The following is a 15,589-nucleotide window of genomic DNA, read 5'->3' as shown; positions in this document are numbered from 1 at the left end:
AGAAAAAGTATTATGGTTTCAAATTTTCTTTGTCTTTCCACAACTAAAGGTCATTAATAAGCCAATTCCAGCTCAAGTAGTAAAGTATTTCAAATTCTGCAATATAATTTGAAAAATAATTCTAAAATGTTGGGTATATAATGTTTCTAAATAAATTATCAATTTCATTAAAAGTAGGTAACAAGTAACTTTCAGAGTGAAACAGGTATTTCTGAGACAAGATATGGCAAAGTAATAGTTAATTACTAAACACAAGTTTTAAAACTTGCTACATAATTTACTATTTAAATACTTAAAATAGTTTGGCAGAGGAGCATTAAGAACTTCACATTAAACAACTTTTCAATTTAAATAAATCCAAACTTAGAAGTTTTTACAAAGCTGGTTCTACCAGCAAGTTTGATAAATATTTGGTTACTGTATACTAGTTTCTTGACCCAATGAAGTAATTAAAAAGTTTGAATAGATGGATATGCTTGGTGAGACAAATTTTATCACCATTTATCTTAAGTGCTGATATAAATAATATTCTCAATTATTTTAATAAACACAATAAAGTTCAAATGCAGTAACTTATTAGAACTGGGAGTCAAATACACCAAGAAAAATGCCCTGGATACATACAACAACCTGTAAGGTAACACTTCATAAAAAGAATTCTTTTTCTGGAAGAGGTTACATTTTAGTTTATTTAAAAGTCTAACTTTAGGTGTTTCCTTACCTTGGGTCCCGTTTTTAAAAGTCATATTTAAAATTTCTTAGTTCTCTAATTTGCTTCCTTGTTATTGTCAAAACTGATCTTGTTAAAAGTCCCTAAATGTTATATTTTAATACACATGAAGATATATTTTCAGATGCATTGCCAAAATAAGTGTCTTTTATTCCAACTTTCGATAAAATACAAAAAAAGATGCCAAATTTTTATAATTCTGAAGACACTCCATTCAAAGGAAAATGCCCCTGCCATTTTCATGGCTTTTTCTCAGTCAGAACCAAAGCATGCTTTTCATATTTCAAGACTAGGCAATGGAAAACATTTCTGATTGTGCCTCAAACTTCATTTTAAAAGCTCATGTAAATTAATAAAACAATAAATTCCATTCATTTAGCAAATGTCATATGCTGTTAAGACCTCCTTATAAAAAGGCTAAGAGTAATTAAAATACTAATATACAGCAACGTGTTCAATGACATGAAATTCAGCTTTGCATTTCCAAAGGATTGAAAATTTGCAACAGTGCATTGGTACACCTTGTTGAAATCTCTATTTGTGTGGAGGAAATATCATGTATTATAACAATGCCTTCAAGCTTACAGCACAATAAACCAAGCTTTTATAGGGATCTATCGAAAATAACATTTGAACGGCAAAAACTTAGAAACAGTTGCAATACTTAAATTTTGGACATCATCAAGAATCAACACTTCAGTGTCTAAATTCAGCCTTTTTAAAAAAATTAACTGCCCAGCGCACATAATGAAATGTAAGTATGTTTTTTCTTCCCCTAATTCCTATCTCCAATCTTTGGAAGGTAGGAGACGACGACATTAAATAATCAAAATTAAGCTTAAGTCAAAATACAAGCATGACATTTTAATCTAGATGTAAACATTTCTGAAATACTCCAAAGTAATGAAAAAATAAACCCAACAGGGTAGCGTAGGTACCCCCTGTAAGTCATACAGACCTAAACACAAAAATCGTGTCTGCATCATCAAATATTTAGCTGGAAATGGGAAACAATAATATTGCTGCTCGACATAGGCTTAACTAATTAAGGGACCTAATTTATTCTCATCTTCTGCAGGCATGTGGTGCACAACATTTTCCCTTAGTCAACTGCTTTCTCATTTGTAAACAACTTCTGTAGCTCTTTCTCTGGTATTCAAACGGGAGGGAAAATGAAAGTCTTTTTGAAAAGCATCAGCATCTGAACTTCCAAATCTGAGCACGGAGTAGCTGAAAAGGGGGACCATATACATCACTTGGTTAAAAAAAAAAAGGGGGGGGGACGTAGACCTCGAATTAGAGGAAAGGAAAGCAGTCACCTGAAGAGGGCTGGTGAAATGAAGCCAGCATTTGTGAGACACGTTTTTAAAAAAGGGAAAAAAAAAACTTGTCTGGGGGCTGGAAGTTATGGGGGCGCTCTTTGTGCGGAGTCTGAGGAGAAGGGAAGGGACGAGAAAATATCTTGGGAGTCATTCAAAGGAGTTAGAGGAGCGGGGTGCGAGCGAAAGGCGGGGCGGGGCCCGGCCAGTCGGAGGGAGGGGGCAGTAGGGGCGTCCGCCCGCGGCTCTGACACCCAGGGAGGGGGCGGTGAGCTGGCCGCTCGGGGGACAAGGGCTGCAGACAGAGATGGGGTCCCTCTGATAGGTAATTAAAGCAGTGGCAGGCCAGGGTTCTAGAGGCGGGAGAGGGTCCGGTTCCCAAAGGAAGCGGCTCCCGAGTGACATCCCCAAGTTTCCGCACTTAGCGGGCTAGGGGCGCGGCGGCCGCACCGCTTCCCTCGGTCCCCGACCCCGCGCCACTCTCGCCCTCTCCCCTCCGCCAGCGCCTCCCGCCCGGGCCGCGGCCCTTACCTGGAGCTCCGTGAGCAGAATCTCCCCGCGTTCGGGATTGGACGCCATTGCGCTCCGCTCTGGACTCCGCACCTGGACGCGGCCGCCACTGGCGAAGGGAGAAGGCGGGACGGGATCCGGGGAGGGGGGTGAGGAGCCGGGAGAGAAAGAAAAAAACTAGGGATTCATGGAGGCGCAGCCCCTGCTGGAGGCGCGGCTTATTTCGCCCGGTTCATGAAGAGCGGCGGGGAGCGAGGGCACTCGTAGCGGACTCCCCGTCGCCGCCCGCCTGCCGCAGCCGCCGCCGCCCGCCCGCCTGCGCGGGACTCTGTTCGCTCAATCGCTCCCTCTGGGCGACACCAGGAGCCGCCTCAAGCCTTTCGGTGAGGGGCTCAGCGGCCGCGGCTGAGGCTCCTCCTGTCGCACCATTTGGCTGTCACTGCGTCGCAAAAGCGGCCTCACTTGGCGGCTGCCAGGACACGTGACGGCCGCGGTCACCGCCCCCCCGCCCGGCGGGAGACGGGGCGGAGGGGACCCCGAGGAGGGAGAGGCGCAGGGGGTGGGGCGGCCTCCGACCCGGCTCCGAGGTGGGGCCTGCGGGTTGGACCCGGCTGGGGTGAAAACGAGGGGAAAGGACTGGGCTCGCGTCTCGGGAGGCGGGAAGAGAGAGAAGAAAACACGCCCGCTTTGCTGCTGCGTTTAACGGCCCCTCTGTGAACCCTAGAACTCGGGAGCGTACTCGCTGTTTTTGTTTTCTCCCCAGTGACACTTTTCTTGCCGAAGTTTAGGCCTCATGTAAACGAGCCCCTTTCTAACCTCCACGGCCCAAAGAGTTGCGGAACTCAGACTTTTATAGATTATTCCCCTGATCCCACTAACCCAAGATACTAATTTTGCCTTTTGCTCCCTCCCATCCCCAGCGCGCCTTTCGGACCAGTAAGGTGCACAGCTGGCTAAACTGGGGTGTGGTCTGTTCTTTTTAAGAAATGTAAGCGGCTTGCGATCCCTGGCAACTTTTAACGCCCAGCCTTTGCGAAAGATGCCTCTTCCCAAACGCTGAACTACCCTGGTTTGGTCTGTGGAACTCCACGGAGTTTAGAATTTAATTAGCTGGCTTCTTGAATTGGTTTAACTGAATTTAAACTAAATGAGGTGGGGCCAAATCAGCCCCACGAATGGAAAAATGCCAACTTTGCTTGGTGTAGTAAACATCCAAACTAACCTATTAGTAACATATAGTAAAGTGGTATATAAGTTTAGGTTTAAAAATTGACACTATAGTATTCAGAAATGCCAATAAAGTCTCAAACATACAGCTTTTTTTTTTTTTCTGAGCAGTGAATGGATATTCTAGGCAACTGCCTAACTTTATAATTTGAGGCTGAAATACAAGGGCTTTGTTGAAAGCGACTTAAGAAAAAGTGGTAGGGAATATTTAGTTTGATAGCTACTTGAAGAGTGGCTTAGTTGGCATATTTAAGAAGCATGTATATACTGTTATGTACTTCTCTTACATTCCATGTAAGATCTGTTGGGCTGATGCAGACACTTATGTTTATCTTTTTGTCTTCTGAAGTCTTATGCATTAATTTGACAAACATTTGTTGAAGGTCTAGAGTTCTGTGACCACATTTTCTGAACTCCAACTCGCGATACGTGATAAAGAATTTTTCGGGTGTGTGTCTCAAGAAGTTTTACAACTATTTATATGGTTAGTGCATTGCCTTGGTGGAAAATGACAATTAAAATATATGAAATAACACTTGGAAAAGCCAGGATGTAAATGCCCTCCCTCGTAACAGAGTCAGAGAGTGAGTGTTCTAAGCCTTGGAGTTAGAGCTAGAATTAAGAAAGAGCTCCTGTCCCTAGAGTAATTGAGTTCTTTGGAGAAACAGACTTGTGTCCAAACTACTAATGCAATTTTAAATGGTGGGCACAAAATGTTAGGGGAGCACTGCATTCAGATATCTATATATACATTTTGTGTGTGATAAAATATACATAACAAAACTTACAATTTTAACATTTTTAAGTGTACAATTCAGTGGCGTTAAATGCATGCAGATGTATTTTGCTTATTTTTGCCTTGCCTTACTCAGAATGGATTTAGATGACTGACATGCACATAGTAGGAGCTTAACAGTGATGGAATTAAAAATTACCTATGTAAGGACTTAGAAATACAGTCAGTTGGCATTCTTTTTAAAAATAAATTTAGATATAAACATTCATATTTTAGCACCATGGAATTTTAGAACTAGAAGAGACTTAAAATGTCTAGCCTAACTCTTTTTTTGGGGTTTTTAAAAAAGATTTTATTGGGGAATTGGGGGAGGGGAACAGACAGGTAGAAAGAGGAACAGACAGGTAAACAAATTGCTTCAGTCTAGTTGTGGAGAACATCGCTTCACTGGTCCATGTTGGTATGATCATTGTGCTCTTCCCAGGTGATAGCCTAACTCTTATAAGTAGGAAAAAAATAAGCCATAATTTACTTAATTAATTAGCATGGCATCTTAATGGCAGAGATAGAGCCTAGAGCCTAAATCTCCTAATTGCCAAGCCTGTGCTTATTTTAACCTACACCATGCTGCTATAAATAGTTTAAAATAGAACCCCCATTTAAACTGAACTCATAGCATACGGTCCTTCAAATTTTTTACGATAGGAAAAGACTTCAAACTTTACATAGTTCTAGTGCTAAAACAAATATTAATAATAGTTTTAATTTTATATATCATGTAAATATAAGCAACAAACATGAAACACTTTTAAAGTCATAGAAATTATTTCTGAGATTAGTTATGTTGGGGAAAGTAGTACAATACAAAAGGGAGACCAAAACAAAATAAAGACTGCTTCATAACCTGGAAAATGTAATGGTTTAAGCAGTAAATTAGTTTAATGTAAGCTGAAAACAACTACTGAGCTCATAGTCTCTGTTCGGGGGGTGAAAAGCAATAGAGCATGGAACATACTTATCAGAATGAAGCACACTTGAAAAAGTTTTTTGGAAACCCATATCATGTTGATTCAGATATGTTATGCTTGGTTCCTATTTGCAAATGTTCTTAGGAAATCCTAAGTATAGTTCACCTGAAGTTATGTTCGAATTTGTATTAACAATAAAAAAGATGAAAGACTTTTTTCTACACATGTCTATGTAGAAGTTAAAGACCTCAAAAATATCTGGGTTGTATCACTATGCAGGTATCTTTAAAATTTTTCATAGGTATTTTAAAGTTCTTTAAGAAGTAGAAATCACCAAACATATAGAAATAATTTCAAAATGTAAACAAAAATTAGATGGACAGTGTTATCTTTTATTTTCCTTTTTTAAAATATAGAAATGTTACAGGAAAAATCCTAGCAGAGTTGAACTTCATTTCTGTTTTTGTTTTCTGTGTTGTTGGTGAGAAACAGACATTCACAATTTCAGGTGATAAGGTTCCTCTTTTCCCATAGATCCCAAGTAAAATGAGACAAGAACTATATATCCAGGGAACACGACACCTTTAAAATCCCACCACACTGAGAGCATAACCTTCCTCTGATGAATGTCTGCTTTCGATGTCGCTTGAGGTGAATCAACATGCTGGGACCAAGACCGTTTGTGCACCACATTGTTGTCAACAATCCACTTCTCATCACCAGTTTTCAGTCGTTTCAAAAAAGAATTGTTTCCCTCATGTTTAATGAGTATGTTGCAGATGTTTATATGCTCCGTCAAATGAACTTCTTTGAGTTCATGCAGAACCCAAATATCGAGCTTGCTTACGTATCCCAGCTTCTTCAGGTGGTTGTGAACACTTGAATGATGGATGTTCAATGTTTCTGCAGTCTCTCGTGTCGTGTAATGTGGGTTTGACTCAATCAATGCCTTTATTTTGTCGCCATCAACCTCGGTGGGCCTCCCTGATGGAGCCTTGTTGAGATCAAAATCACCAGCACGGAATTTCGTGAACCATCATTGGCAATGATGTTCTTGTAGAGCATTATCACTGTAAACTTTATGCAACGTTTCCCAAGCTTGACTCGTGTTCTTCCCTTTATGGAAGTAAAACAGTAAAATATGACAAAAATGCACAGTTTGGTCTTTCATCTTCAACTTGTTGTAAAATCTCCAAAACTCAACCAAATCGCTCAGGTTTTTTTGGAATGAAGCTAGAACTGTCAGCTGTCAAATGACATAGCAATAACATAGATGCGAATGACTCTGGTACTTCCAAATATGAACTAGTGACATCTGTCGCAAACATGCATCTTGACTTTTCTGACAATCCAATAGTAGTACAATGTTTTTTAAAATTCTAGCTTATCCCAAAAGCATTATGGAGAATTGAGGGAAGGGTTTGCTTATCTGTTTGTGTTTGTTTTGTTATCGTTTTTTTTTTAATGTTAGTGTTAAAAAAGTAACCTTCTATCCCAAGGGATCACAGTGAAGTGGCAGTGGTAATCAAAGTAATAGATTACCAAAGGAGGGTCAAAACTCAGGGAGGCAGAATCAGAACTAATTGATCACCACCCTTTTCTTCCTTAAGAAACTGCCTGTAGGAATTGCTCCCTTGTATACTCTGTGAGGATAATTTTGAGAAGATTATTAAAACAAAGTCAAGAACACAGAAGAGCAGATTCAGTTGTAGTGGCTGTCGCAGATATTTTCTGAGCTGTTTGCTCAGCCCACATCCCTTTCTCTGAGGATTGCACCTTTCCCCAGAGAACTGGTCTCTGTAGCCATGTTAGTTCTGCTTGACCTAGATCTTTCAGTAAAGTCTGGGTGGACCACAATAGAACATGTCCAAGTTTAGCCAACCAGATTCAGAGTCTGGAAATAGAACATTGGAATGCTGATCAGTTGGTGGCTCTAAAGGGGGGAGTTGTTGTGGTTCTAGGGCTAGAATGGCCATTTTCTTCCAGGTGTACAAAGATGCAGAAAAAGCTACTCGTTGGAGAAGAAAAGAAGTCCTTCATTCCTGTCACTGGGGATATAATGTTTACCAAGGCATACCTGGTCTCTGTCTTCATGGAATTTATAATTTAGTTAAAGAGACATAATAACAAAGAAAGTGAATTCCAGGTATTTTGAACACAGATCAGGCAATCCTTTCCTGAGTACTTCACAGTTAAGTTGAGATCTCACTGGTGAGTATATGTTCACCAGGTGAAAACAGGTATAAAGAACTTTCCAAGGAGAGAAAATAACATATATAAATGTTCTAAGATGGAAGGAGCATGTTGCATAAGTACTGAAAGGCCAGTGGGCGATTGCAAAGAGATGGAGCAATTAAGCAAGAGCCTATAAAATATGTGTATCAGTTAGGATAGGTTAGGTTATGCTGAATAACAAATGGTTCCAAAAATATCTGGCCTACAATCAGGTTTGTCTCTCATGCAACATGCACCACCCTCCCCCCCCCCCCCCCCATGGCTCTGCTCCATGTCACCTTCCCTTTTGACTCAGGCTGACAGAGCAGTCTCTATCTGGAATATTGCTGTTGTCATGGCAGAAGGAAAAGAAAAGTGGTAAATCTTCCACTGGTTCTTAAAGTGTGGCTCACATTTCTTTCACTTGTCATCAGCCAAAACTTTGCTGTGCCAGTAAGTAACAAGAGACATAGCTGTATAAGCCTCCAGCGGAGACAGAAACCACAATGAAGGGCACTGAATGTAGGTGAATAGTAAGCCAGTTCCACACTATGTTTAAGACTTTGAATTTATCATAGGAGCAATGGAAAATCATTGAATAAGTTTTCCATTTTTAACAAATCACTCTGGCCATGGTGAGAACACAGATTAGAAATGGTCAGGAGTACACTGGGGGAGAAAAATTAGGAGCTCATTTCAGTTTTCCAGGCAAAAGGGGATACAACTTTACTCTATGGTCATGGCACTGGACATGGAGAGAAGCCAATTGATTTGAACACTAGGAGGATCTACTGATGTGCAAAGAGAAGCAGAAGTGAGAGACTATCTGGCTCCAGGATGGTGGAAGAAATGTAGCAGAACTGGTTCCTGATGTCTTACCATTTGCTGGCTCCAGTCTTCTGCAAAGTCCAACGACTCTGTTTATTTCTAGGTTCCTGGTGTTCCCCTAATAAGTCTCCCTTTTTGCTTAAGCTGATCTCTGAGAGTGTGTGTGCGCTCATGTTCATGTTCATGTTCACAATCTTAAGCAAACAGCACTAAGTAAGCCATTCAGTCAAGGTGAAAACCAAGAGAGAAAGACTAACACCACTGTTTTGACTATAGGGTAGAAATAGGTAGGACCAGGACACAGTTTAATTAGTGCCGTTACCTATTTCAATAACTCCTTCTCTATCCAGTCTACTTGTTATTCCTAAATTATTCTAACACCAGCAAATGTACAAAGTATAAACAATAAGTACGTATTTCTTTGTGAAGTCTTGTACATAGTCTTGTTCTCCTGTTAGACTTAAAGCCACTAGAGCAGCAGTTCTCAACCTTTCACAGGGGTCGCCTAAGACCATCGGAAAACACATATTTTCGATAGACTTAGGAACCGAGACACCACTCCTCTATCTGTCTCCAGGCCCACATGCAGATACGCCCACATACGAGTACCTGGCAACCCCGTGAAAGGGTCATTCGACCCCCAAAGGGGTCGCGACCCACAGGTTGAGAACCGCTGCACTAGAGAGGGTACATGAATCTTATATGGCCTAGTATAGTATCTCTTATGAGTAGATATGATATAGGTGTGTGTGTGCTTCTGTATGTATTACAGAAATATTTCAGGACAACTGTCAGCAAGGGACTCCCTGTCCCTCAGAAAATTAGGTAAGTTTGTCCTGAATGGCCGGTTTAGTAGCCTCAAAAATCAAGAGCCTCTGTTTCCCCAATCCAGTTTTTCAGACTTCTTTCTCCTTCCACAAACACCCCCCTATGGCTTGTGTATCTTGGTCCTGCCTATATTGATATAGACCTGAAGCTCAACCCATGACCAATTACCCCTGATACCGACTATCCTCAAACATTTATGAGTTCATTAACTTGGTACCAAAGATTTAAGACTGGTCACACTACAGGATGCGATGCCTTTTACCCTGAATTTACCTCTCTATTTCCACCCTCATTAGATTAACAAGCAAAAACCCTGCTCCTTTCCCAGGCTATTTGAGTTTTGCTATACTCACATTCTTCTCATTCTCAACTGTTATTCCACAGAAGATCGTTTGGAAATTTCTCCCCCAAACATACATGTTCTCCTGAAAGTGATGCCAAAAGGCAACAATTTCTAAGCTTGGTACATAAATGAATGGTAACATTTTGAATTTTGTGTGTTTGAAGTAAGTAAAAGGAAAGTATGTTTTAACCACCATTGAGAAGTTTAACTTTTTATTCTAAACCTTGGTATCCCTTGATACTCTTAAAAATTATTATAAATCCAAACAGCTTTTATTTATGTGGGTTATACCATCTGATGTTTACTGTATTAGAAGTTAAAACAGAAGGATTTTTAAAACTCAAGCATATACAAACTCATATTTTATTAGTCCTCAGAGTGATGACCTCATCTCATGTCACACAGCCTCTGAAAAACTCTATGTTACACTTGTGGGAGGATAGGAGTGGAAAAGGCAAGTGACTTCTTGACATTATTATGAAAATAGGTTTGACATTGCAGACCCCCTGAACCACACTTTGAGAAATTCTGCCCTAACCTAGAATGTTGGCTCTGATGATTGTGGATCAGTACAATTTCTCTGCATGTAAATATATTAATTATTAATAGGAATGTGATCTCTGTGCTTCCAGAATTTAAGATCTACTAACTGTGCCCAAATAATTGAAAGCTCCTGAGCTTTTCAAGTGAAACATTGGTGTGGTACATGAGAAAGTTTGGCTGTCCTTGTCGAAATGAAAAAAGAATATAGATATGAAACAGTTTATGTGCAACATGACCATTTTACTACTAGTGCTTCTTCTAGAGGAAAACTCTTCTGCAACTTTAAATAGAAAAAAAAATCAATAGGTACAAAGAATTTAATAGTGATCTATCGAGCATTTTAAAGGGTTTGGAAGGTGGACAACAGGGAGATGGGTTTCCCTACCATCATTTCTTAAGCACCCAGCCATTATTCAGTAATGCATATCTACTATATGAATTAGGGTAATGCTAAACCTTTGTAACAGACTCCAAACACTGTAGTTTAAAGAATACTGAAATTTGTTCCTCCCTTACTCACGAGGATTGCACAAGGTAAGCAATCCAAGTTATCAGACTGGCTTTACTCCATGAGGCCATCTATGGGCTCGGGTGCCTTGTATCTTACTGCTCAACCATCCACCGTGGCATTATTCTCAACTGCATGGCTGAAGCTGGGGCAAGGAACTCCATGATCTACCTTGTGGGAAGTAAAAAGAGAGCATGGGAGCTCAAATATCCTATGTCTTAAGGCCCAGGCTCAAAGTTTCACACATATTCCTGCTCCCCATTCTATTGTGAGAATGTACTCAGTCATTTGACCACACCTAGCCTCAAATGAGGCTAAGAAATGTGCTCTCTGACTAGTCATGAGCCCAGCCACAATTCTTTTACTGAAGAAGAGGGGCAGGGTGGATTTTGATGGACAATTCACAGTATCCATCACATAGACTTTTTAGTCAATGATTTTTTTCAATCAGCAAAGTGTTCTACTTCTCAGGCTTTAAAATGCAAACTCTAAATCTGGAACTACCAGATTCAAAAAGACCATAAATCCTTTGACACTCCCAGCAAGTATTCCTATGTTAAAATGATCACTCTCAGGGCCAGCCGAGTGGCGCATTGGTTAGGAGTTGGCTTGGGACACCAGCTCTGAGCAGCAGGGCCCCGGTTCAGATCCCACATGAGGGCAAGTGATGCTGTGCCCTCTACAGCTAAGATGGTGAACAACAGCTGGACCTGGAGCTGGGCTGCCATGAGTTGCTGGCAATGGCGTAGGCTGCAGTGGGGCTGGCCAGCAGCAGGCGTGAGCTTTCGTGAGCTGCCATGAGCCACCATGAGCGGCCGTCCAATGGCCGGCGAGCGACTGCCTCTCCTGGGAAGAGCACAATGATCATAACACAACATGGGCCAGTGAAGCGGCATCCTCCACAACTAGACTGAAGACCAAAAGGACAGCAACTTGTCTGTTCCCCATCCTCAAGTCCCCAATGCTGTTCCCCTCCCCCAATTCCCCAATAAAATCTTAATAAATAAATAAATTTTTAAAAAATGATCACTCTCAGAATACTCCCTTCTCAGCTGGAGCTTTGTTAGAACCCGGCCACCAGTCTGTGAGAAACCAAAGCTTCACAGAGAGGCTATATGCTGGTGTTTTGGTCAACAGTCCCATCTGAGCCCAGCCTTCAAATCATCCCAGTCCAGGCACCAGACAGGTGAGTGAAGACACCATCTTGGTAACATCTACCAGGCGCAGCTAGTCCAGTCCCTGCTAGTCCAGTCCCCAACCACTCAAGTCACCAGATGTTGGAATTATCCTATTTGAGGCCACAGACATCACTGAAAGAAACAAACAACCCCTGATATACCCTATCCAAATTCCTGAACCATAGAATTTGTTAGCGTAATAAATTGGTTTGTTTTAGGGATGGAGAACAATAAATATTCATGGTAATAGATAACTGGAACATACATTCCAAATTGGATATTCTCAAACTTGTAATTGATAGAATTTTTCTGTAATATTTAATTTAAATTTTCTAAACTGATCAATTAAAACAATGTTTACCTTTTACAATCATTCACTTATTTGATAATATTTATGGAGCGCCTATACTTTATTGAGTTTATATCTATAAACCACAAATACTGGGACCCAGTTATATTCACTTTTTTGTTTCTCAAGTAGATTTTAAGCTTCTTGAATGAAAAAATAATATATCAGACTTCTGTAATCTCCACAGAATCTAATATGTAAAACTCATTATGAGTAAGTACCTAATGAGAACTTGTGTGATAATTTTTTTATTTATAATAAAAGTATATACATGTAACCATTCTTCATGTTCATACATATAGCTTATTCAGGTGTGGCTGAAAAGACATGCATTTTCTAATTAAAAATAACTGCTAGTTATAAGTACTTATAAAAACGACTTTAAAATATATCACTTTATAAAGATTCATATGAAGGGTTTCCTATTAAAGATACTATTTTGGAAAAGAATATTACAGTTATTTGCATATTTAGTTTTATATGCTGGTAATTCACATGATCTGTGTATTGCTTTTACACTTTAACTGTAAGCCTCTCACCAAATGAAATTTTATTTTTAAAGTATCTTATCACCACACACATATATGCAAGCAGTTTGAATGGTGTGAAATACAAGATCCACATTTCAATTGCTTTACTATGTTGTCTATCACAACTAGAGCTTTCTAAAGTTCTCCTTTATTAGAGCAAACTGTGGATGATTCAAATACCATGCTTCAGCTGCCTTCATCATCTGAATGAGATAAGCTCTCAGCAAGATGTATTCAAGAAACTATGGTTCAAACTGTGTTATCCTGCTATAAAGCAATCTGCTAAACATTTCTGAAGCAATTTAGACAGCTGTGACTTAGTTGCAAACAATGGGGACACTTAATCTATTGACTTGAAATTTGGGCTGCAGAGAAGATATTCAAGAGTTTTCTCATGACTTCATTTGCTACATAGAAAGCTGCTTCCTAGTTTTTACGTGCTAAGAATGGAAAGCTAAGAACTATCTATAATAAAACAAAGAATGAAAGTGAATGACCTTATAAATTGGGTTTTTATTAGAGTTTGTAGTATTGTAGATATAATGATATTATACCACCTATTGTAGGTATAAACATATTTTAAGGGCTTTTTACTCAAAGGAATATAAAATGCTTTTAATTTTATTCCAGGTTATATGTCTTAGTATAAATTCTTCATAAATATTGGTGTATGGTTTGCCTATATTATCAACATCCTTTTTTTATTGTTTTCTTATGCTGATAAAATCTATATTTGGAGTAAATTATTATTTACCTAAGAAACACATTCCTTTCTGACTTGAAACACATTTCAAAAATAATTCTTTGTACTGAGATAGTTAATAAAATATTCCATTAGTCAACTATACTATACTCTTTAATACTGATCAAATCATATTAAAATTTGAGATTCACTACACACAGACACACACACAGACACACACACACACACACACACACACGTGTGTGTGTATATATTCATCAATATGTGAATAAAGACAAAGGAATATAGACACATACAGGTATATCAAAATAAGGGAAAATAAATGCTCATGTTTAACTTCTTTTAGTCAGTTATTTTTAAAGATATCATTTAGGCTGTGGCTATAATATGCCAAAACTCACTATTGGATATCATTTGATTATAACTGTACAATGTTAAAATTCAGTTATATTTGTTTAATATAACCAGTAGATAGGCTGGGTATTCTCATTTTCAACTTCTTGGTTTGGCATTATATGAGTATAGTTAACAGAATAATAAAGAAAATAATTTTTTTATAGCCTGTTGATTTTTTGACAAATTTTAGATTACCTCAGATTTTTGCTTTTGAACCGTCCTGAAACTATGAACCTTCTAATACATTTTTCTCCTCCCAGCAGTCCATGATATAGACTAACAATTCTAGCATCTCTGAATGAATCATTTTTCATTAGGACCTGTTTTACTTGCCCTACGCACCAAGTGAAAGTTGATCTCAGTTTGGGCCTTGCCCTATCACTTAAATGCTGAAAGAATTTAAATTCCTTAGCTATAATGATACACTCAATTTGTTTATTTTTCTTTGAAAAGCAAATGAGGCCAGAAGCTATAAAGACTCGTATGAAAAACAAAGCTAACTCAAAGTGTTAAAGATTTGATTTGTTATCTGTATGCAGTTCAGTTCATACAGGACTTCCTTTGCATAAGGCAGTATTAATGGATGAAAGATAGGACATTCCTGGGATAAATATGAAGTATGATAGTCAGGATTTTCTACATATTCATACCTCTACACTTGCTGTGATATTGATGTAGTCTCTGATGGAGAATAGTTTGTAGACAAATAGTAGTTATGTCTGTAAGTGGCAAAATATGTTTTCAAATAAACCATCATTTTTTCCCTGAAAAAAGGTCCCTGCCCTCACCAACTTAATTTCTTCTTTACCCCACATGGTTAGAAATTACTTAAAACGGATCGATAAAGTAAGACTTGAAAAGGGTAATATCCCACAGCTATTGTATCAATTTATTTAAGGGCTTGGAATCTATCTATCTATCTATCTATCTATCTATCTATCTATCTATCTATATACTTTAAAAAAATCTGTAATTCAAAGATGACTTGTACCTAGCTCATCCAAAGAAAACAATCCTAACTTTAACCCTTTCAACAGAAAAAAACCCCATATTTTCCCCATAAATTAGTCTTAAAATTCTTCCTTTTGTCAAATCTATACATATTTCAGTCAAATGTAAATCAGCTCACCTCCTCAGCTTTAACAATAAAGTAGCTACCTGATTTTTACATTTAGAAATTGAAAATAAGAGAAAAAAAATTTTTAGATATATGTATGTATTCGAATTAGATTAGTTGGATGACTTATTCAACTCTGTTCAGAATTGTCAATCTGTTTACATGTAATCCAAATTCAATTTTCTTAAATATTAAGGGAATGTATTTGGGTTCCATTTGCTTCTTAATTTGAATTACTCTGCAGATCTGATCAACATGATCAGCTAAGGTACAAAAAAGAAAGTTCTTCATTTCTATTTCATACAAGCAGTATTTAAGATTTCAGTTCTAGCTTTAGTTCAAACTGCCACTACAATTTTATTGTCAGTGTTTATTTGTACCTGAGTTGCACTATTTTGTATTTCTCTGTCTGGCAGTATTGGCATCTGTTTAATTGAGCCACCAGGAGTAAAACAGTAAAGCAGAAAGAGGATGAAACAACAGTAGAACTTGGAAGTGAAATAAAACACATTGAATTTACCCGCTCTCCTGAGGACTAATACCAGCTCTAAGGTCTAAGTTT

The 15,589-nt window shown here is 38.7% G+C and overlaps 1 protein-coding gene across 3 annotated transcripts in view; it reads right to left on the bottom strand.

The window, feature by feature from the left end:
* PKN2 (protein kinase N2) overlaps positions 1-2,973 on the bottom strand; it is a 122,487-nt gene extending 119,514 nt beyond the window's left edge. For all 3 annotated transcript variants that reach the window (XM_019632818.1, XM_019632821.1, XM_019632819.1), the window contains exon 1: positions 2,581-2,973. In XM_019632818.1, the coding sequence (XP_019488363.1) occupies positions 2,581-2,628 (48 nt within the window). In that variant the 5' untranslated portion in view covers positions 2,629-2,973. The remainder of the gene's footprint in view (positions 1-2,580) is intronic.
* Positions 2,974-15,589: the final 12,616 nt, after the last annotated feature.

Source organism: Hipposideros armiger, unplaced genomic scaffold, assembly GCF_001890085.2.
Source record: "Hipposideros armiger isolate ML-2016 unplaced genomic scaffold, ASM189008v1 scaffold_1179, whole genome shotgun sequence".
Taxonomy (NCBI): domain Eukaryota; kingdom Metazoa; phylum Chordata; class Mammalia; order Chiroptera; family Hipposideridae; genus Hipposideros; species Hipposideros armiger.
This window is presented reverse-complemented; position numbering and strand designations above follow the sequence as displayed.